Source organism: Eulemur rufifrons, chromosome 17 (assembly GCF_041146395.1).
Source record: "Eulemur rufifrons isolate Redbay chromosome 17, OSU_ERuf_1, whole genome shotgun sequence".
Lineage (NCBI taxonomy): Eukaryota > Metazoa > Chordata > Mammalia > Primates > Lemuridae > Eulemur > Eulemur rufifrons.
In genome coordinates this window covers 46,663,512-46,686,123 of record NC_090999.1, presented here as the reverse complement: position 1 = coordinate 46,686,123, position 22,612 = coordinate 46,663,512, and the positions used below count along the sequence as shown (strand labels likewise).

Sequence of the window (22,612 nt, the reverse complement as noted above, 5' to 3'; positions counted from 1 at the left end):
GCTACTGGAGTTATATGAATCAATCCAGTTCTCATCAAGCAGTTCCCTAAGTGGTTTCACAATAACCTGGGAGAATACACTGAACTAGACGGTTCGTTTTCTAAGTAAAAGAGTCTTATTATCAGTATTTTTCCATCTGGGGTTTGTCTGGACACTTTAGTCATATAAATGGCTGACAACATATAGACGGATCAGGTCTGGATGGGGGTGGGGGGAGGGGATGGGTGCATACCTACATGATGAGTGCGATGTGCACTGTCTAGGGAATGGACACGCTTGAAGCTCAGACTCGGGGGGATGAGGGGGCATGGGCAATATATATAACCTGAACTTTTGTACCCCCATAATGAGCTGAAATAAAAAAAAATAAAATAAAATAAAATAAAATTACCATAAAAAAAAAATCAATGCTGTTGAGAAAATTAAAGTTGTATCGGCATTTCACATGATTGTGCATGCACACACACGCAACTGTGCACTTTAAAATCTGTTCATACTTCCAGTTCCCCTGCTTTTGTAAACTTACTCCAAAAGGGTTTGGGTGGGTAATAACCTACACAGAGCTGAGACCTCAAATAGAAAGAAGCCTTACATTAATCATATCCAGTTAGTCATTTTCCTGACAAGCTCCCTTTTATCAGCAGGAAGAAGCCTTTGGGTGGAAATGAGGAAATGGGACAGGGCTAGGAAGGCGACAGTGTGGCAGGGGGAAGCAGCCACTGCCCTCTAGTGCCAATCCTGCCATCTCAGCTGTCATCCTGGACCAAACTAGAAGAGGAAGAGGAAGGAGGGAGAAACGAAGGAGGAAGGGAGGACCAACTAACAGGCCACTTGGTTAGTCAAAATGACAATACCAGTATTAACAATATGATCACTGTCAACAATTTACAGTTTCTTTACAGTTCTTTTTTTCACCTTAAGTTATATGCTATAGGAGATGTATAAATTACTATATTTCAAATATCCTACAGTAACTCCTCTTTGTGTACTTAAGCCATCAATGTGATACATGGGTTCATTTGTTTCATTTTGCTTTCAATTTTTAGGAATTGCCTTTTCTCTTCATTTTTAATTAATTTTGTTTTATAATTTTGCAATGCATTTCCATGGTTCCTAAGGTCCAATCGGAGAAGTCATGCTTCTATCCCTCACTTTCATAACTGTTTTCTTAAATTTTTTAAATTAAATTTTTAAAATTTAATTGACAAATATTAATAATTGTGTATATTTACAGAGTACAATGTGATGTTTTGATTCATAAACACAATGTAGAAAGATTCAATCAAGCTAATCAACATATCCAGCATCTACCAACTTATCATTTATTTGTGGTAAGACATTAAAAATCTATTCCTTTGGCATTTTTGAAATATACATTATTATTAACTGTGGTCCCTCAAGACTCCACCAAAACACATTAGAACTCATAAACAAATTCAGTAAAGTTGCAGGTTAGAAAATGAACATACAAAAATCAGTAGCTTTTCTGTACACTAACAACAAATTATCTGAAAAAAAAGCAACATAACTGTTTTGATTAAGTTTTAGTTTTTCCATGTGTTATGTTTTTCAAAAATCTAAAAATTGTGTGTGTGTGTGTGTGTGTGTGTGTGTATGTATTTCCCCCTTCTTAAAGTATACCACACACTGATTTGCACCTTGCTTTTTTCACTTAGCAACATATTTAAGTGATCCATACATATCTGGTACAGTGGTCCATAGCAGTGTATGTTGTAGCTATTCCTCATTTCTTTTTAGATGCATAGCAGTCCTTTGTATGGCCACACCCTAATTTTTTCAACTAGTCCTCTGCTGATGGTAATCTGTTTTTTTCCCCAATCTTTTGCTATTACAAATTGGCCTACAACAAATAGACTTATACATATAACTTCTTTATTTTTGCTAGTGTATTTTTATTATTTATTATTTATTTATTTTGAGACAGAGTTTCGCTCTGTTGCCTGGGCTAGAGTGCCATGGCATCAGCCTAGCTCACAACAACCTCAAACTCCTGGGCTCAAGTGATCCTCCTACCTCAGCCTCCCAAGTAGCTGGAACTACAGGCGCATGCCACCACACTCAGCTAAGTTTTCTATTTTTAGTAGAGACAGGGTCTAACTTTTTGTATTTTTAGTAGACATGGGGTCTCACTCTTGCTCAGGCTGATTTCGAACTCCTGACCTCAAGCAATCCTCCCGCCTTGGCCTCCCAGAGTGCTAGGATTATAGGCATGAGACACTGTGCCCAGCCTGCCAGTATATCTTTAAAATATATTCCAAGAAGTGGGAAGTATGAGTCAAAGGGTTAATTCATTTGTAATTTTGCTGGATATTGCCAAGTGCCTCTCCACAGGGGCTGTACCAATCTGCACTCCCTCTGGCAACATAAGATGATAGTACCCATTTCCTCAGAGCCTCACCAACCAAGTATGTTGTCAAACTCAAATTTCTACTAATCTGAGGTATGAGAAATATCAGAGGGTAGTTTTATTTTACATTTTTCTTAATACAAGCAAGGCTGAGAATCTTTTCAAATGCTTAAAGGCCATTCACAATTTGTCTTTAGTGAACTCTGTCCATATCTCACCCATTTTTCTTTAGGGTTGTTGGTTCTTACAACTTTCAAAAAGAGTTCTTTAAATATTAGGGCTTAGTCTTTTGTCTGTATGATTAAAAATTGAAAGTATTTTCTTCCAACTTGTTACTTACCTTTCAAATTTGTTTATGGTGTTTTTGCCATGCCAAAAAAAAAAAAAAAAGTTTTAAAATTTTTTATGTAGTCAAATTTATCAATCTTTTCTTTTATTGATTTGGATTTTGACTAAGAGATAAAAGTTTTTCCACTCCCACGATATAAAAGAATTCAGTTTTTATCTTCTTTATTCAGTTTAATGTTTATATCTACTACTTGTATAGTTTTTAAATTTTTTTTTTAATTTAAATATCTCATGGATTTGGAACTTTTGGAATTTATCCTGTTTGTAGTATAAGAACATATAAAATTTTATCTTTTCCATTTGCTATCTACTTATCCTAGCACCACTTCTCTGAGAAGTCTATCCATTACGATTGATTTGAGATACTGGCCTTTATCTTATACTAAATTTGCATATGCAATTGGGTCTATATCTGGACCTTCTCTTCTGTCTCATTAGCTTCCCTATTCATGCACTAAGCTAGTCTGAATTATAGAAGATTTAACATGCTCTACTATCTGCTAGGCCTAGCACCACTTATTGCTCTTCTTTCAAAGGGTTTTCCTGGCTATTCTTGCTTGTTTGTTCTTTCAACTAACCTTTAACAACAGAAAAAACAAACCGGTATTTTTATTGGGATCATATTACATTATCGCATTAACTTGGGAAGAACTGACTTTTTATGAAGTGGAGTCTTCCTATCTAAACTCATGGTAAGTCTTTTTATTTGTAGGGAAGTTTTTTTTTTTAAAGATGAGAGATAGGGTACCCTATTGTTTGCTGATGAGAATGATCCACAGGGAAGGGGATACCGATGATGCTCTAAAGAGGGAAACAACTTCTGGACTGACGCCCTGCAGTGGGTCAGAGGGGATGGGATCTTGTGCATGACTGGAAAGGCTGGCTCAAGGGGGGCACCCACAGTCACTGTGGGTATACAGGGCAAAGCACCGGAGGCTGCCAATGTGGCAGACCTTCTCTTCTGATTACTTCTAATTTCTCCATGAAACAGGAAGCCAGGTCACCAACTGAGAGTGAGAAGTGGGGAGAAGGTACTCACAGCTTGAGGGAAAAGGAAAAAGGTGTAAAATTGTCATCCAGAAGAAAAAGAGAGTCAGGGTCCATGAATACAGTGTGGGGAAAAGAATAATGTAAAAGGAAAAAGATTTCCTAGAATTTCAGAGGATATATTCTATTGGAAGAAAAAAGTCTTTGCATCTACCCATGAAGTCTTAAAATAGGAACAAAAGAGAGGCTGCCATATTTAACAATCTCTTTGAGGAGGTAAGCCATGGAATTAGGAAATTAAGTGGGCATTTTAAAGAGTGTCCTTTCATTTTTAAATGATTTCTGTAGTACTTGCACACTCACCACTTCCTCTGAGAACATATTTTTTTTCACAAATCTTGATACATTTCCTTCTGCAGCATTCGTTAGTATCTCTATGGGAGTTTCCAACATATTTGACTGGATATGGATTATAATCTGTATATAAAAAAGAAACAAGCAAAAATAAGACTGAGCCAGTATCTCAATGTTGAGAAATGTACCTGGTTAGATAAACCTGCATTTATAGACACCTACCCTGTTTTGAGGCTCTTTCCTAATTTATTTGCTTATACAAGTTCAAAAAAGTGCTTTAAATGTATGCTCATCAGCCAAAACTTGCTTTCCAATAGTCAAAATACCACAACTTCAAAACTTGCTTAAGGGTAACACTAGAGAGAGCATGGATTTTGGTGTTTGGATATTTGGGATGAAACCCAGCCACTGGCAAGTACCAGCTATGTGACTCTGGGCCAGATACCTAATCTGACTGTCAATGCCCTCATTTGTAAAATGGGGAAAATACATTTAGATCTCTCATTTTGGGTTACTGTGAACATTAAATGAAACAGCAGCACAAAGGAAGTACTCAATAAACAAAAATATTAGTTTCCCCTTTCCTATATACTCTAGGTTCATAAAATATGATAATCCAATAATCTCATAAGATTGGCTAGCGGCAAATAGGTTGTTTTTGTTAGGAAACTGCAGGCACATAAGGTACTTGAGGCATAGAGTGGAAGTTGATTGAAGTCTTAGTAAGGCACTTCTATTTACACTGTATCTATCAAGGAACTTTCAAAACATGGTATTGTACTGTGCTTTCAAAATGACACTACCACCTACCGTCCACCAGATAGGTACAATTAACGCAAGAACAAAAAACAAGTTTTTCCCCTAATTACCAATATCCACTAGGACAATGTGAAAAGTAGAAAAGGGTTTAAAGAAAATGAGAATTATGAAAATGAGAACAACTGAGAATTCACTAACCAATGTTAACCACTATTTACAATTTGATGTATTATCTCCCAAATATATTAGTTTTTCCCCAAAATTTGATACTGCTTTTTGTCAATTATACAACGAACATTTATTTCCTCATAGCATTAATATTAAAAAAAAAAAGAAAACCTCATTTTTAACAAATGCATAGCAATTCATCATGGAAATATATCATACTTTCTTATATTGATCAATATGTATATACATATTTTTAAAAAACTGGTAATGTCTTAGACTTGATTCCCAGAAATGAAATTGCTAAGCCAAAGCATGTAAACATTTTTAAGGCTCTTGATCCTTACAAAAGGTAGTTTTTCTGGAAAAGATTTTCCTTTTTTATACTGAACCACCTATATTCTCTCACCAGTCTATTCTGAAACATTTTATGTTTGCTGAGTAGTTTATCAGGATGAGGGGTTATCTTTGGTCCTGAAAAACAGAATGAAACTATCCCACGCAGACTAAATATAAAGAACTCGATCTAAACCCAGTGTTCTAAAGCACAGGAAAATCATAAGTACATCCTTTTTGGGAGACAAGTCTCCATGGGTCTCTTGAATTTCTGCATATCTTGACAGCAGAAACACTGACTGCCTTTATTTCAGATTACCTTTTCAAGGATGCTTATATAACCAGCAGACACAGTCTCACCCAGAGCAAAGGGCAGGTATGCTTACTGCCCATTATAAGAGATTTGGGTTCCCTAAGCTCAGGGTTCCTTTCTTAAAATGCAACCTCCTGTGTGTGCAAGAGGCATTTAGAGCTTTTCATGTCACCCTGAGAGAACGAGGGCTCAGGAAACTGATGCTAAGATGCTAACATTCTGGCTACTGCTACTGCTATGCTTAACTGTCCTTCATTTCTCGGTGTCTTGTGTGCTCCACTAGCATCCATGAAACTGGGGCAGGTTAACTCATTAGCTTGCAAATGGGATAAAATCTCCAACCCTCCACAGTTCTTAACACCCCTGTGAATAGAAACCAATCACAATTTGGTTGGCAGTGGTCTGTCCTCTCAAAGACAAGGACAAGTCTACCTTGTTGAATGCTATGTCTCCAATGCTGGGTACCCAATCAACTGTCAATAATAATGAACAAGAAGGGGAGTGTGGGCCCCCTAGCAATTTACAAAGATAAACCCCCTAGATCCCTATGCTAGAAATGATGTGGTCCTGGAAGATTTCAATGTTTCTTCATAAGTTTTTCCGACCTCTCTTCCTGCCTCTGGGAACTATCTCTGATTCAGTAGGGATTTCAAGAATAAGATTCACTACCTTAAAATACACTGATGAAGGGCAATACACGTAAGGCAGTTACTGATGAAAGGCAAAGAGGAAGTTTAAAGCTAGGGGCTTGTCTCAGGGTGCAATTAAAGAAAATTAAAGCAGGGCACAGCACATTGCTTTAATCTTATAGATTTCAAACAAAAGATTAGGGAAATTGAATTAGCAAGGAACAGGAGAAATTTCGGTAAGAAAAACTATTTAAAGAACACACATTTCCTGCTCCTGTGATTTTCTGAGGCCTCAGGAAATGATGACGAGTTACTAGATACCTTTGGCCAAAAAAGGGAACAGAAGCCCTAAGCATGCAGAAATTTCCATTTCTTGCTTCTTTTATTTTCTTTTTAAATTTGCTATATTTGAAGCAGAATATCATAGTGCGGTGGAGGCAGCTAGTTTTCTAACCAATATCCATTCTCCCCTTCTGTTTTGATAACAGAACTCCCTAACTTTAATTGATGCTGTCACATATGGACCTCAAAGACTGTATTTCTCAGGATTCTTTGCAATTAGGTGTGGTCATGGGATTAAATTCTGGCCAATAACACATCAGGTACAAGTTGTTGGATGACACATTTGGGAAAGCATCTTGAAAAGGGACCAACTTTTTTGTCCTCTCCCACTTTTTCTACTTCTTGCTGGACCCGAGATGTAATGGATGGAAGTCACATGTTTAGGATAGTAGAGCAGAAACACAGACAGAGGCTGGGCTCCTGATGATATCATGGAATGCCACATGAGACCTGCACTGACCACCTCTGATTTTTTCAGATGGAAGAAAAATAAAGGCTCTCATGTGTATAGGCTCTTGTTTTCTTGGAGTCTATATTGCTCCCAACCAAATGTAATACTTTATTTACACATATGGGCAAAATGCTGCCAAGGAGGGATTTATGAGAAATGAGTCCTGTCTCCCTTCCTACTTGTGCTGCCCAGGAGACTTTCCAGCATAAGCTAGAACTTTAGGGTGACCTTAGTGGGTAGGAGAATGGAGCACTGAAACCTTCACCTGTGTTAACAAATGATAAAAGCAGCAAAACCACTTGTTAATTCCCTTGCAAGGTAAATTCAATTCCAAAATGGGTCTCCATTTGAAGATTTGCCAGATTTCTAGAGAAGTGATTAGAATTCAAACAGAATCAGTGGAAAGTTACCTGTGTTGGTCTCTGCTACTTTCAGACATATTTGGAAGTGGAAATTAATCCTTTGATTTTGAGCATCATTGCTAAAAAGGGGCTAAGGGTTTTTTGAGATTGAGGGGTTTAAGTTCAGACTGAAAGGACAGTGTCAACAGGTATGTGTTTTGATAAGATCTGCTAAATTGATATAGTATGTATGTATTAAGTATTAGCTGGGAAAATAGGAAACCAGTCCCTCTGGGTCATATTGGCAGAAGCAGCAACTTAGATTTAAAAAAAAAAAAAAACCTGAGGGAGAAAATTAGGTAAGTTCAAATTTCAACTGGCAGCTGCAAAAGATTATAGCATAAGGCATTAATTTTTAAAATAGATCAGAAAAAAAGGCTTCATTTATTTTTGCTAATACTGAGTGAACACTCTCTACTCAGCCTATCTGTCAGGTTTCTGTTTCTTAATAATTAACAAATTCCCTTTAAGGATTCCAAGTAGATGACTCAGCCTCAGAGAAGCTAAGGCCCATTAAGTCATTTTTTAAAAATGTGCTCTAATTACAGACACCTAGACTCTGAGCGAAAGCTGAACTTGAGAATGGCATGATCTCTTTCTCCTTGTCCCTGAGGAAGATGAAACAGGCTTATATTACAACCTGAGAAATCTAGATTGAACATTTAGAAGAATTTCCTGAGGATTTTCAAATAACAAAATAATCCTGTCTCCCTTCCTACCTGTGCTTTAAGTTTCCTGATAGTGGATAATTCTGTGACACAGTTCAGGCAAAGGATGGTTCACCATCAAGATGAATTCAAGGTTCCTTATACATCCCTTGCTTGAAACATGCCTGTTCCACCCCTTTCCCGCACTCAGAGGAAAGGAGCTGCTCTTGCTGCCTGGCACACGAGCACCATGCTGTTTCCACCATGCTCCGTGTCCCTCCTCCTCCTGGGAAGGGACAGCTTCACGCTCAGCAGGCTCATGTTTAACTCCACTGAAGCACTTTCTCATTTGGAAAAAAAAAATCACTACCAGATTCTTATAACAACTGCAAGATAGGCCAGGATTGAGAGAGATGAGAAACCTAAATCCATGGAAGTGTATTACATGCACTAGTGGGGATCACATCTTTGACATTCAGGTCTGTGTTCTATTCATTACTCAGGAGGAGCCACTAGTCCCAGTCCTGGATAAGAGAGGCACATCCTTCTCATCTCTGTCGGTCTGGAGCAGTGGGGAAACACTCTGCAGACAGAACTGGTGTTGAAACCCTGACTCTACTATTTAATTAGCTGAGAGAACTTAGGTAATTTACCTACCCTTGAATCTTCATCTATAATATGGAGAAATATTGTTTTGACAGGGTTGTATAAAATGAACTAATGAATATAAAGTACCTAGCATGGCACTTTAGCTAAATTAAATTAAAGCCCTGCCCATTCACACTCTTCAATTTCTTACCACCAATCCTATTGATCCCTCCAATCTCACTTCAACTCTTTGAAGAGCGACCAATGATCCACATAAAATACCTCTCCCCATGCTCTCCTGTGAGAGCCTGTGAGCTTCTCGGGCTGATGGCTCCCCTGTCCCCTGCTTGCATCTGCAGTTTCCACTTTGGCGCCCAGCCTGAAGAGGGGCCATCTGCAGCGGGCTATGACAGGTAGTCTTAGCCCTCTTGGATTGCTGGACAGCTGCTATTTCTTGTCTGTCTTCTCTGATGCTTCCTCTGCCTAACCATTCATGCCTCATAAACTCATTTCTGAGTCTTCTTACTCCCCTTTCTTGTGGCATTTATCATCTCCTATCAGATCCACTACCAGGTGTACACAGATGAGTTTTGAACTGACAGCTCTGACACTCTTTCCCTCTCCAGGCTCATGCCCTTTGCAAACTGAAAAGTCTCTTAGTGGGTATCTTTCTAGTACTTAATCTCTTCCCTTCCAAACTCACTTCTTTTTTTCAGGTTCTCTGTGATCAGTCTCCACCTTTCTGGTTCCTCAGGCTCATCTTTCCCTCATGTGAAAGCATTTAGAAAAGTAAACGTGAGGTCCAATATAAGGTATTCTTAATCTCAGACTTCTTGCCTGACCTTTTTTTCCAAAGTTGACCATAAAGGCTTATCTAGTCCTTCTCTAGAGGGTCATCTGGGCACTGGTGTGGGCATGACATCTGAGGATAACCACTATGGGCAGAACTGAAAGTCATCGTTACCTTTAAGTGTTACTACTCCTTTTCAGAAGCTTGGGGTTATGCTTAATTCCTATTCATTGGGTTCTAGGATGTGTTACAAATGAATATGCCTTTTTATTTAACTTAACTCTTGTCAAACAAACACTACTTGTATCAGCAAACATTCACTGAACATTGACTACATGCCAGACACCATCCTAACTATATGCACCATTTCTTTCCATCTGTACAAAAAAGAATAGCTACTATTACCATTATTGTTTCGGATCAAAGGAAACTGAGGCCCACAGACACGAACTAACCCACCTAAGGACTCAGAGCTAGTAGGACGTGGTTACAGTTAACAGTTCATATCCTTTTAAACAGAAGCCTACCAAACCCATCTCCCAAAAAAGAATGCCCTTCTTCTCCGGCCCTCTAACGCCAGAGCCCTGTCCTCCCAGAATCCTGCCCAGCAGTCACCTCCTCCCCACAGTCTCCTCAGTTTGCCCTGGCCAGCTCTGTCTTTCCCATTGTTCCCTCAGCTTGGAACATTTCGCCACTGTGATCTGTTATCGTAATTCGTGTCATGCTGGAGTTTACATGTTTCTGTTCTTTTAAAAATGTTTTCCTCACCTCAACTCCTTAACTGTTTCAGGAGACTATAAGCTCTTGAAAGTTAGGAGCTTTTCTTTTGCAACTCCCCACACCACAGACAACTCAGTATACAAGCAGGGGCTCAACAGGGGTCACTGCGTAGGGGCTACAGTGTCTTAATGACAAGATACTGGTCTTTTTTTAATTCGTCTGGGAAGGTTTAGGTGACTCACTGCTCAAACACTGGGAGTGATAACAGGATGTGCTTTGAACTTTATTATTAGAGTGAAGTTTGTGAGTCTGTGAGAAATTTTTTTTGTTGTTTCTTTGTTTTTAGTTTCAGAGATTAAGGTTTTGCACATCTTGGTGGTATCTGTGCAGCCCCTTGCTGACTCGAACAAGACCCCAACAAGTGGCCCAAGTGGCCCAGATAATGGGTCGGATGGGCCACAGCAGACCAGCAACATAATAAAAATGAAAATAGCTAACATTTATCGCATGCTTACCACGTGTCAGGCACTATTTTATGCACTCTAGGTATATTAGCTCATCAATCACAATGATGCCATGAGTTAGGTGCCACGGATGGGATGCAGTTAGCACGTGGGTTTCTCTCAGGGCCCAGTAAAGGGACCACTCTAGTCTGTCTCCATTCCCTCCTTCTCTCCACATCTATAGCCTTCTTAGCCATGTCCTACACTTCAGCATTTAGCCCTGTCTTAGCTCTGAGCATATCTGCTTTCAGACCCATTCATAAACTTCTAGAAGCAATGGCTGTGTTAACTCTTCCCTCATAGGGGCGATACTGTAATTTTCACAGACAGGAGCTCCATAAATGACTGTTCATTTGAATGAAATGAAGACCCTGGAAGATCAAGTCATTGTACACAGCCAATATACTTAGATATCATTTTATGACATTTCAAGGCTTACCTTAAACCATAAAGAAGTCACTTACATTTAAATTAGTGCAGGCTATGCTGTCTGGATTCATGATTTGAGAAAAAATGGACATAGCTTTTGCCAGCTGGTTCTAGAAGGAAGAAAAACAAGTCATACCCCAAACCATGTGAACATTACTCTGCTATCATACGGATCATTTACAGAAGGCAGGATATTCCCATTCATGGGGCCCTACGGTTTTGAAGTCCACAAAGAAAAAAAGTTTTTTGAGTAATCAAAAATAAACATTCCATAAAATGCTTATCCAGTGATATATTATTGAATGTTTAACAACCTGCCTGAGTCTAGTTTTTAAGGTAGAGGCATAAAGTTGGCATTTTCCCTTCTCCCACTGGAATCAGCTTTAAAAACACAGGAAGGAGAAGCAAAGATGCAAACCCCATCTTTGACACAAGTAATCAGGACACAGAGTCCTCACGCCACAGCAGAGGTGCAAGCACTGCCACAAACACTGCAGATGGAGCCTGGGCAGGCTCAGAGGAAAGCAGTCAGAGGGGGACACTGCTGTGTACCTCAGAGAGAGCCCACAAAGGCACATTTCTCAAGGGTGAGGGCACAACCTGCAGGACAAAACCTAAATTCCTATTTACAATGAGGGGACTAGAGTGTAGGACTAGTAAGGAGAACCTCCCTGGATCCTGTGATAGCAGAGGCGAGGCTACCAAGATTTCCAGAGACAAACCATAGTCACAGGAAGCAGTGTGACCCTGCAGCGGTAGCAGAGACTGTTCACTAAAAACTACTTCAGTGCCTATTGTCATTGACTAGGAAGAAACAGAGCCTGTGATACTTACAGACAACACTCTGGGTTATATAAAGGAAGATCCTGTTAGTCTAGAACAGGGCTCTGGTGTCCCCTTCACCCCACATGAATCTTCCACAAATGGCTGGTCCAACAGAAACTTACATCTTTCAATGGTGAGTAATCAAAAAAGAACCACTGCACAACCTCCATAAAGATAATATTTTTTTAAAGGAGGAAAAAAAAAATGCAGTAAAACAAAATAAGAAAATAACTGGCAGATGAAGAAACCCAATTAGAAAAATGTTTCCACGGACATAGAGGACAGAAATGAGAAAAATGAACAAGATCACATCTAGCAGAAGTGGGAAAAAATCTGGCAGGCCCCAGATGTTCCACAGCAACATTCCATACTAGAAGGCAGAAGAGCAGTGCCTAAAAAAAACCTCAAGAAAACAAGAGTCACCTCAAAACTTTAAATCTGGCCTAACTGTAATTCAAGTATAAAAACAACAGGCAAATAAAATAATTTTAAATATCGAGAACTCAGGGGATATTGTTTCTATAAAGAATTCACTAGAAGACACACTTTAGCCAGCAAAGAGAAGACTGGAAAACAACAGCAAAACTACTGGCAGTAAACAATAAGCCTATTGAACTATATCTTGTGTATAGGACTGAAACAAACGTGGGGAATACGGTTACAGAACAGAGTGTTAATGTTAAACACCAGGACAATGAAGACATGACAGTACTAACACAAGTTGGGAAAAAGAAGGTAAGGGACAGAGAAGGTACTCTCATTTGCTTATCGTTATTACCTGTGGGTCGAAAAATACCACTTAAAGCTGACAAATCAAGTATATTTAAGAGAAAAGTGAACATTATGAAAACATATCAACTAAAACTGGGTGGAGGCGGAGGAGGAAAATAAGAGGGGAAACAGGAAATATGCTAATTTTACCATTACTTGTATTAGGGAATTAATAGGTATTGTCAAAAGAATTAGGGAATTAAGAAAATTAAATTAACATTATGGTTTTGAAGTATCCACTAGAGCAAAAATACAAACCATAGAAAATATAGAAAATAGCCACATGGCATAAGATAGTTGAAAAGTGATAAAAACAGAAAGCATCAATTAAAATGAGACCTAAGATCAAATATGTCATATTAATGTAAATGGGTTATAGTAAAAGAAAGACTACCAGTATATTGTTAATACAAAGCAAACTTGAAATTTATGCAGTGTATGAGATACACCTAAAACAAAACAATTCAGAAGGATTGCAAAAACAAAGGATAGGAAAAGCTGTATATCATGCAAATACAAACCTGATCAAAACAAAGGGCCAAACAAAAACAGGAGTGGAGATACTAATATTAGATAAAGATGACCCCAGAGCAAAAGCATTAAACATGACCAAGAGAGGCACTTTATAATGCTAAAGTGAGAGATTCAGAATGATGATAAATCTATGCACCAGAAAGTATAACTTCCACAGGAATAAAGGAAAAACTCTAGGAGCTTAAAAAGAAACAGAAACATATGCCTTAGAAGAGTCTTTAATTCATATCACTCAGCTCATGACAGAGTAAGCGGACAAAACAAATTCCCTGGACAGAGAGGGAAGCTTAGAAAGTTAAAGAAATGATCATGGCCCAGTGGAAGTCTGTTGAGTGTCTATCCTCTTAAGTCTTTGTCCTTCATGACTTTTCCCAGCAATAAATGGTAATGGATCACCCTCATATTTTTATTTGCAATTAATGATAAACAAGAGCTCTCCAGCTACATTTTATCAGGCAGGTAAATAACCAGGCTTGGTTACTATTAATATTTTTCTGTAATAAATTTTCCTTTTACTACATAGCAAATGTGTAAAGTATTTCATATTTTTTAGGCCTTGGAATAGGACATCTCAGAGGAGAGGATCTTTGATGAAAGGAGGAGTTCTAGGGTTCCAAGTGTAACTCTGTCCTTCACTGAGGTGTGACCTCAAGGAGGTCGCCTCTTCTCTCTGGGCCTCGGCTGCCTCCATTTGTGCAGTGAGTGGGGAGGCTAAATGATCACTAAACCCTCACCCAGATAACAGTAGTTGGGTCTAACAAAATACATGATGAACCCCACCTCTACAATGGGCTGACCCCAGGGTCCTCATTCATCTGAGGTGAATTCAGCTTTGGAGAGCATTAAATTAAACTGCTTTCTAAGAATATTACAAAGTAAGCTGATCGTTTGCAATGTTCATTTTAACTACTTGAGAAATTTCTCTCAGGGTGCAGCTTCCCTCCCTGAGTCTCCACAGGATCTCAGCCAATTCCTTCTAAAAAGAATTAATGTTAGGTCTTCAAATGTAAACAAAAACATTCTTTGCAAGTATGGGTATAAACACAGGTTGCCATGACAACAAAGGCATTGGTTTCTTTATGGTAACCTTTTATTTACAATACTGTTGGGGGGGAGAAACAAAAGCAAGAACTAATGAAATTAGTAAAGTCCAGCCTACTCCCAATTTACTTAGGTGCACCCCAAAGCCTTACCTGATTCAGAGCTAATGCCACAGCGAAACAGGATGCTCTTCTGATGAGAACTTCTCCTTTGATTAGGGCTTCTTCTCTTAATGTGGTACAGATTTTGAAAGATTCAGGGCTATTCTGTGAGGAAACAGAATTGCTCAATAAATGTCATGAACCTTTAAGCTTAATAGAATGGCTAACAGTGCACAGTATTTCAGATTTCCTTTTCTAAGAATTTCCCAGAGCATATCTCAAGTCACTTAAAAGATTAAGCTCCACATAGATACCATTTGCAAACAGAACAGGTTATTGATATGTTAGTAGCTCAAATCTAAATTAACTTTCTTTTCAAAGCTCTTTGTCAATGTTCTGACTTGGGGCAGTTTTCACCAGCAAACATACATGTCTCTTTGTATCTGAGCAGAACAGTTTCTAGACACAGGCCCCATAACTCTAAGTATAAAGAGTCAGCCTGTTACTGTATTAAATAGCAGAGCAAAGCCCAACCACACTAGGAAACTTTTCCTGGGGGGATTTCCAATCTGAAAATATCCACGTAAGTCAAATATTTAAAAACATGAACACTAACTTGAACATAAATTATAAAAGAATCCCATGAAAACAGAAACCTTAAAAAAAAACCCAAGAATGTGAGTGATACAAAAATCAGCAAGGACAACAATGGTAAAACTAAGTCCTCTTCCTCTGTGCACGTTGTAGGTGGATTAGCTTTATGAGAGCAGCATCAGCTGTGCACCTACGTCTGCCTGTAATGACATGAGTCACAACTTAAATTCTCAAAATCAAATCTGAATTTGATCAGAGATGACAGCTCCCAGAACTGACTTGGAACTGGTACTGGCTAGCCAGCTTAATTTTTCAACTCATCTCCACTGAGTGAAACAAGTTATTCTTGGACACAACACAGGGGAGGAAAAGTCTTCTGGCTCTTCCTAAATTGTAGAATTAAATTCTCTCCACTTCAGTGTACACTCAGGGAGCCATCCTTAAATAGACAAGAAAACTGGGAATCACAATGCTGAATAACTGATGCTCTAGTGTTGTGTGTTTTGTTGGCCTTCTGTTTCTCAGAATCATAGAACAGTATGATTGGAAAGGATTATCTAATCCAGTGGTTAGCAAACTATGGCCCTGGGGGCAAATCCAGCCTATAGTTAAAAATGGTTTTTATATTTTTAAAGGCTTGTAAAAACAAAGAAGAATATATGTCAGAGATCATATGGGGCAGAGTCTGTACGTGGCCCCCAAACCCTAAAATATTTACTATCTCGCCTTTTATAGAAAAAGTTTGCTGGCCCCTAATCCAACTCTCTCATTTTACAAATGAGATAAGTGATCAGTTCATAGCTATCGAAGCCAGTTATTAAAAATACTAAAGTTGAGACTAGACTCCAAGTTTCTCAATTCCCAGTTGATTTTCTTTCCACTGCAACCCAGCTGCCCTTCTTATTTTGGAAAATTGGTATTGCTACATTCTTTAGGAAAGTTTTTCCTGGCCCATTTTCTTCTACCTTGCTTGGTGTTCTTTGTTTTCAGAATAGTTTCCAAAGTCAGGCTACAGTAACACATTGAACCTTGGTCATTTCACTATTTCAGTTATTATTTATTCATTCAGTAAGTACTGAAGAATGTTTCTATGTGCAAGAAACAATCCTGGTGCAGTAATGATATAAGGACTTATAAGTTATGGTCTCTGTCCTCAAAGAGTTCATTTTAAAGTCACATATATTTATTAAAGACCTGTAGGGTACTAGGCACTGTGTTAGGTGCTGGGATACAAAGAAGCCTCAAGGAGCTCACACTAAAGTGAGGAAAATGGATCCTGTATCTACTAAGTACAACAGCAGGCTGTGTTAGAAGTACCAAGTAGATGATACAAACAGAGCACAACTGAGGGATATTTGGAGGAAATAAACATCACTTCTAGCTTTGTTGATTACAAAATCTTTACTGATGAGGACAAAGTAGTCCTTGAGTTTACTACTGAGGGATGGGAAGGTTTCCATAGAAGAGGGCAACAGGGAAGATGGATCTGGCAGAGTGCAGCATGCAAAATGACTCTAAGGCACAGCTTAAACCCAACACACTGCCTCTTGTTCTCACTATCCACACGATCGCCAGAGAAGGGTGAAAAACGAAAAAATTTCCTATAATAAAACTGTCTGATAAGGCTAACTTGAGCCTTCTAAAAATGAATACATTTTAAATTAAAATATTTGCACCAGATGGAAAACAGACTTCAGAGGAACTGAATTTTATTTGTAGAGAGAAAAATAGATAAATAAATTCTCTCTCAAACACTACTCATAAGGCTGTAAAAGTTAAGGGGAAAGAGTCTTACCAGTTTGTAGCAAATTGCAAAAGCAAGGACATAGGTATCTTTGCTGAACTTCACATCTTGGTTTTTCATCTCTATCAATACTTCTGAAGCACCTGTCAAAAATGCGGAGTGGACCAGCAGTATTAAATGTATTTTAGCAAGGTCAGAGTTCCTCTACTTTTGGCTGCTGAAGTGCTAATCTGTTCAGCACCATCTACTAAAACGTGTATTTCAGCACAATAAAAGCTACTTCTCAAAGTTGTTTAGCAATTACCTAAATGTTAAAATAAATTATCAGGTCATTCAGGAAGAACTAATATTTTAACACCTGCTATAATTTTAGCATAAGTAAAATCTGGGATGGTTAGTTTAAGGCACGACATGCAATGCAATGTTTTCAAACTTCAAGAATGAGGTCTCCACAATTCAGCCACTCATCAGGAATATAAGGATCATTTTTGCATGGTCCATTTTTTCCCCCTAATTACTATAGCAAAGACAACAGAATTTTACCGCAAACATAAATTGCAGTACTTACTTTCATATTTACCCTTGATAAATAACATATCCATCAAAATATTGAATGATGTGCAGTCTGAGAAGAAACCTCGCAAACGCTAATGAAGAAAAATAATACAGGTTGGTTAAAATTTAAAACTATTAAGAGGGTATTTATACTGTTATCTTACCTATCCAGGTCTTACTTTTCTGCATACTTTATTCATTTGGTCTTCTAAATTCTCTAAGAAATTTGATATATCACGGATTTATTTTTGAAAAAAGTTAAAATGCGGCCCACTCTCTTGGCTGTCTTACCTTTGGGAATGGGCACACTGAACAAGCAGCAAGAGGTGCAGCGAGAGAGCTCGGGTTTTGTAAGTACGGGGTTTTGTAAGTACGTCTTTACAAAACATGGCTCTACTGTGCTTAGGAGAAAAGAAACAAGCTAATTAACCCTGGCAGGGTGGTCCTTGAACCTGAATGTCGGCTACTAACATGAAATGGCAGCTATAAATATACTTGAGGACTAAGGCAGGAGGTCTTTTGGCAAACAGATAATACTGAATTGATTACTCACTTTTTGAAATAATTCAGTTAAACAGTGGTTCTCAACATTTTTTTCCAGCTTGTATGTATTTAACTGACAAATAGAAATTGGATATATTTATCATTTGCCTGTTATTTTGAGATATGTGCACATTGTGGAATGGCTAGGCCAAGCTAATTAACATATGCATTACTTCACATATTTATTTTTTTGTAGTGAGAACACTTTAAACCTATTCTCTTGGCAATTCTAAAGAATACAAATACATTGTTAACTACAGTCACCATGTTGCACAATAGATCTCTTGAACTTATTCCTTCTAACTGAAATTTTGTATCTTTGACCAACACCTCACCAACATCTTCTCAAAGATTTGAGAGCCATGATAATGAGGCACATGACATTCGAATGTATTATTAAATGTGCTTTGCTCAAGTTTTGTTTTCTTTTTTGAGCACCTACCACACAGACCCTGTTCTAGGTGCTGAGAATAAAGAAATGATAAGTAAGACATACATCCTGCTCCAAGCTCTAGTGGGGTTTATAATCCAGTGGAGCCTAAATTCTGGTGTGGGAGACAGACAGTGAACAAGTGAATAAAACAAGTGAAAAAAACAAACATATAATTTCAAGTATCCATAAGGGCTATGAAGATCAAGGGAGCAGGACAAAGTGATAGAGCAGACAGATGGAAGGTGGTCAGGGAGGCTCTCTGAGGGGAGACCTCCATGAGGTCGGGGAGGGATCCGCAAAGATAAGGGTGCAACGTGGGCTCAGCATGGCTGAGGAACAAGCAGGCCCAGAAGGAAGTGAGCAAGGGGAGAGTGGGAGGAGAGGAGATGGCACAAAGGGCCCTCTAGGTCACCGTCAGGGGTCTGACTTTTCCTCTAAGTGTTATGGAAAGCCACCAGAGCAGGCTTGTCCAATGGAAAGTTATTTCAAACCACCAGTGTGAGCTACGTATGTGATCCTAAATTTTCAAGTAGCCTCATAAAGAAAAGTAAAAAGAAATAGATTAAATGTATTTAACCCCCTATATCTGCAATGTAATTTCAACATGTAACCCATATAAAAAATGATGAAGATAATTTACATTTTCTTTTTTACATGAAGTATTTGAAATCCATCATATATTTTACACTTACAGCACATGTAAATTTGAACTAGCTATGGTCCAAGGGCTTGGTAAGTACATGCGGCTAGTGGCTACCATATTGGCAGTGCTACAGGATTGTGAGCAGGGAACACAAGTTCGCGTAGAAGCAGAATTAGGCCATATGTCACTTACTCTAATTCAGTTCATTCTACTCCAGAAAACTAACTTATACATAAATTCTTCATCTACAAGTAAGTTAAAAAAACTTTATTTTCATTTTATTTTTTATTTTTGTGTTTTTATTGTCATATAGCTATGATTTATTATAGTGAAACTTTTGTTTTCTTTTTTTTCTAGTTCATTTTATTCTTTATTTTTTTTTAATTTCAGAATATTATGGGGGTACAAACATTTTGGCTACATATAATGCATTTGCCTCACTCAAGCCAGGGCTAAAGCGTGCCCTTCCCCCATACAGTGTGCCCCACATCCATTAGTTGTGAGTTTACCCACCCCCACCATCCCTCTCTCACCTGACTGGCACTCAGTGAATATTACTACCCTGTGTGCACCTTAGTGCTGATCAGTTAGGACCAATTTGATGGTGAGTACATGTGGTGCTTGTTTTTCCATTCCTGTGATTGAAACTGGATCCCCACCTCTCACCTCTCACAAAAATCAACTCAACTCACGATGGATACCAGACTTAAACCTAGGGCATGAAACCTTAAGAACTCTAGAAGAAAATGTTGGGAAAACTCTTACAGACATCAGCACAGGCAAAGAATTTATGAAAAAGTTCCCCCACCTCCAAAGCAATCACAGCAGCAACAAAAATAAATAAATGGGACCTGATCAAATTAAAAAGCTTCTGCACAGCCAAGGAAACTACCATGAGAGCAAACAGACAACCTACAGAATGGGAGAAAATATTTGCATTCTACATATTCGATAAAGGGCTGATGACAAGAATCTATATAGAACTTAAGAAAATTAACAAGAAAAAAATCAAAAAACCCCATCAATAAATGGGCAAAGGACACGAATAGAAATTTTTCAAAAGAAGGCAGAATAGTGGCCAGCAAACATATAAAAAAGTGCTCAACATCTCTAATCATTAGGGAAATGCAAATCAAAACCACAATGAGATATCACCTAACTCCAGTGAGAATGGCCTTTATAAAAAGTCCCAAAACAACAAATGCTGGCATGGATGTGGAAAGATTGGAACACTCTTACACTGCTGGTAGGACTGCAAATTAGTACAACCCCTGTGGAAAGTAATTTGGAGTTATCTCAAAGAGCTAAAAATAGAAATACCATTTGATCCAGAAATCCCACTACTAGGCATCTATCCAAAGGAAAAAAAGACATTCTATAATAAAGACATCTGCACTTGAATGTTTTCTTTTAATTAAAAGAACATTAACATGACATTATATAAAATTAACACATGGTTATTAAAAAATAGTCAAACAATACAAAAATGTATAGAGTAAAAAGCAAGAATTTTTTACAACTCTACTCCCTAAAGGTAAGAAGTAGTTTAGTATGTATCTTTCCAGATTTTAATACATATTAATATATACTAAAATGTAAATATGTGTATATATTTTTTCTTTTTTAGAAAAAAATAGGATCCAACTATCTGTATTATTCTGAAACTACCTTTTCTCTTCTTACTAATATATTATGATCATCTTTCTAACACACGGGTGTCCTTATAGAAGGGCAAGCCTAGAGTTAACAGTCCTACCACATACAGAGAACACTTTAGATGAGAAAGAATAAGGGGCAGAGAAGAACAATCTCATTATGTAAGTTCCTAAATATACTAAAATATACCTCGTGGCCACACTCAGCCCCCAAATTTAACAAATGTTTCTGACCACGGATAAATTTATAATGTCTCTAGGTCCCATTTTCCTCATCAGTAAAATGGAAATAATAGATCTACCTCACCAAGGATATTGGGGGAAACAAATAAAATGAAACATGTAAAGTGCTTAAGCACAATGCTGAGGACATAGTAAATTATCAATAAGTAACTGAAAAAATAATTACTTATTTTCATCTTTAGGGAAAAAAAAAACTATGTGAAAGCATTCTGAAAATAGAAAAGCACTTCACAAATATAGTCTTCAACCAGAAATAAAAATACAAACACAAAATTGAGAGCGAGCACAGGTGAAGGATCGGAATGGCAGTCTTAAATTGGCAGCTTGTCCTCCACTGGAAGCTCCTAAAAGGGGATGTACGCCTCGGGTAGACACACATCCAAAATAGTAGATACCCCACACCTGCTCTATCTACACCAATGTAGATCCCTATACCTCTTCACATGAACTGACTCCGGGGAAACTTTAAAAATGAATGGAAACGCTCATTCATTCAGCCCAGTGGCCTATCTCTGAAAATATCTAACCCAGGAATAATGTATATGGAATTATGCCTTTCCTAATGTCACTAAAAACACCCCATCACATTAACAGAGAAAGCAATGAGGAAACAATAACCTGGTCTTTGATGAGCGCCAGTGCAGATTCCTCAAGATCCAACTCATAACATAGCCTCATGAAAAGTGGTCCAAACTTATATTCCCCCAAAGTGATATTTCTGTTCTCTGCATGGTACCTGGAAATCAAAATGATTCAGTGAGCCAAAAGGTAGGACACAGAAAAAAGGATGGACAAACATCGTGGCATGCACCATGCCAGGTGCTGTGGACACAATAAAGAATGAGGCACTCTCCCAGTCTGGAGGGGGAGAAGTGGAGAGGCATCCTGGAGTGCAGAAGTACACCAGGCATTTAAACAAACAAACAAACAAAAAGTTTGTTAGAGGCTGACATATCCTGTGAAATAAAAAAATAAAGGAAAAATGTACATTGTAACCATTCTCCAAATTTAGTAACAACCTGCTGACACTATGTGAGTGTACCTCAGAAAATAGCAGGAACTTTACAGCTGCAAGTGCATCACAAAGAGCCCCACCTGGGGGAGGACAAAAGAAAGGCGTTGATGCTCTGTGCTCATCCCCACAGAGGACAGCAGACAGCTGACAGATGCATTTACAATTTACAGCAATCTCTCTGCTTTTCTAAGCTTGGGGAAAGGCACATGTGAGCTGCAATCACCTAGCTAAACAAGTTAAATGGAGTTTTGAAATTTTTAGTTTTAGGAAAAGACTAATTTTAAACACAATGATGTCTAATATGTGGCTTGAGATTTCTACAGGTAGCCAGTCAGAACTGCAGAACTGTAAATCACCAGTGTAAATTTACTTTCAATAACCAACACTTTCTGCTTTAGACACCAAGATGACAATCTGGTGACAAAAGAAGCACCTCATGATTACACGTAAATCAGATTTTAGGAAGATTTATTCATTATGAATCTTCATATTCATAAAGATTCATGTAATGAATGAATCTAAAAGACCCATGAGGAAAAGCTCAGACTTCATAAAACAGAATACTTTTTATCTTCTGCTAAAAATCACTGAAGAAAGTCAGAGTAGCATTATGGCTAGTCTATTCTAAACACAGGTACTGCCAAATAGAAAGATGATGTGTATTTTTAAAGATACACTTCACAATCCAATTATAGAAGTTACAAATAATATTCATTGCCTCATTACAACATTTATAAATTAAATTATCAGAAGGCAAAATAGTATACTAATTAAGGGTTTTCAGA

At 38.0% G+C, this 22,612-nt stretch overlaps 1 protein-coding gene across 1 annotated transcript in view; it reads right to left on the bottom strand.

The window, feature by feature from the left end:
• PTCD2 (pentatricopeptide repeat domain 2) overlaps positions 1–22,612 on the bottom strand; it is a 33,252-nt gene that overhangs the window by 2,866 nt on the left and 7,774 nt on the right. Inside the window, exons 4-9 of the mRNA XM_069492127.1 lie at positions 21,431–21,548; positions 17,309–17,387; positions 16,792–16,883; positions 14,454–14,567; positions 11,166–11,240; positions 4,067–4,180 (exon numbers count right to left, since the gene is read on the bottom strand). Of these exons, the coding sequence (XP_069348228.1) occupies positions 4,067–4,180; positions 11,166–11,240; positions 14,454–14,567; positions 16,792–16,883; positions 17,309–17,387; positions 21,431–21,548 (592 nt within the window). The remainder of the gene's footprint in view (positions 1–4,066; positions 4,181–11,165; positions 11,241–14,453; positions 14,568–16,791; positions 16,884–17,308; positions 17,388–21,430; positions 21,549–22,612) is intronic.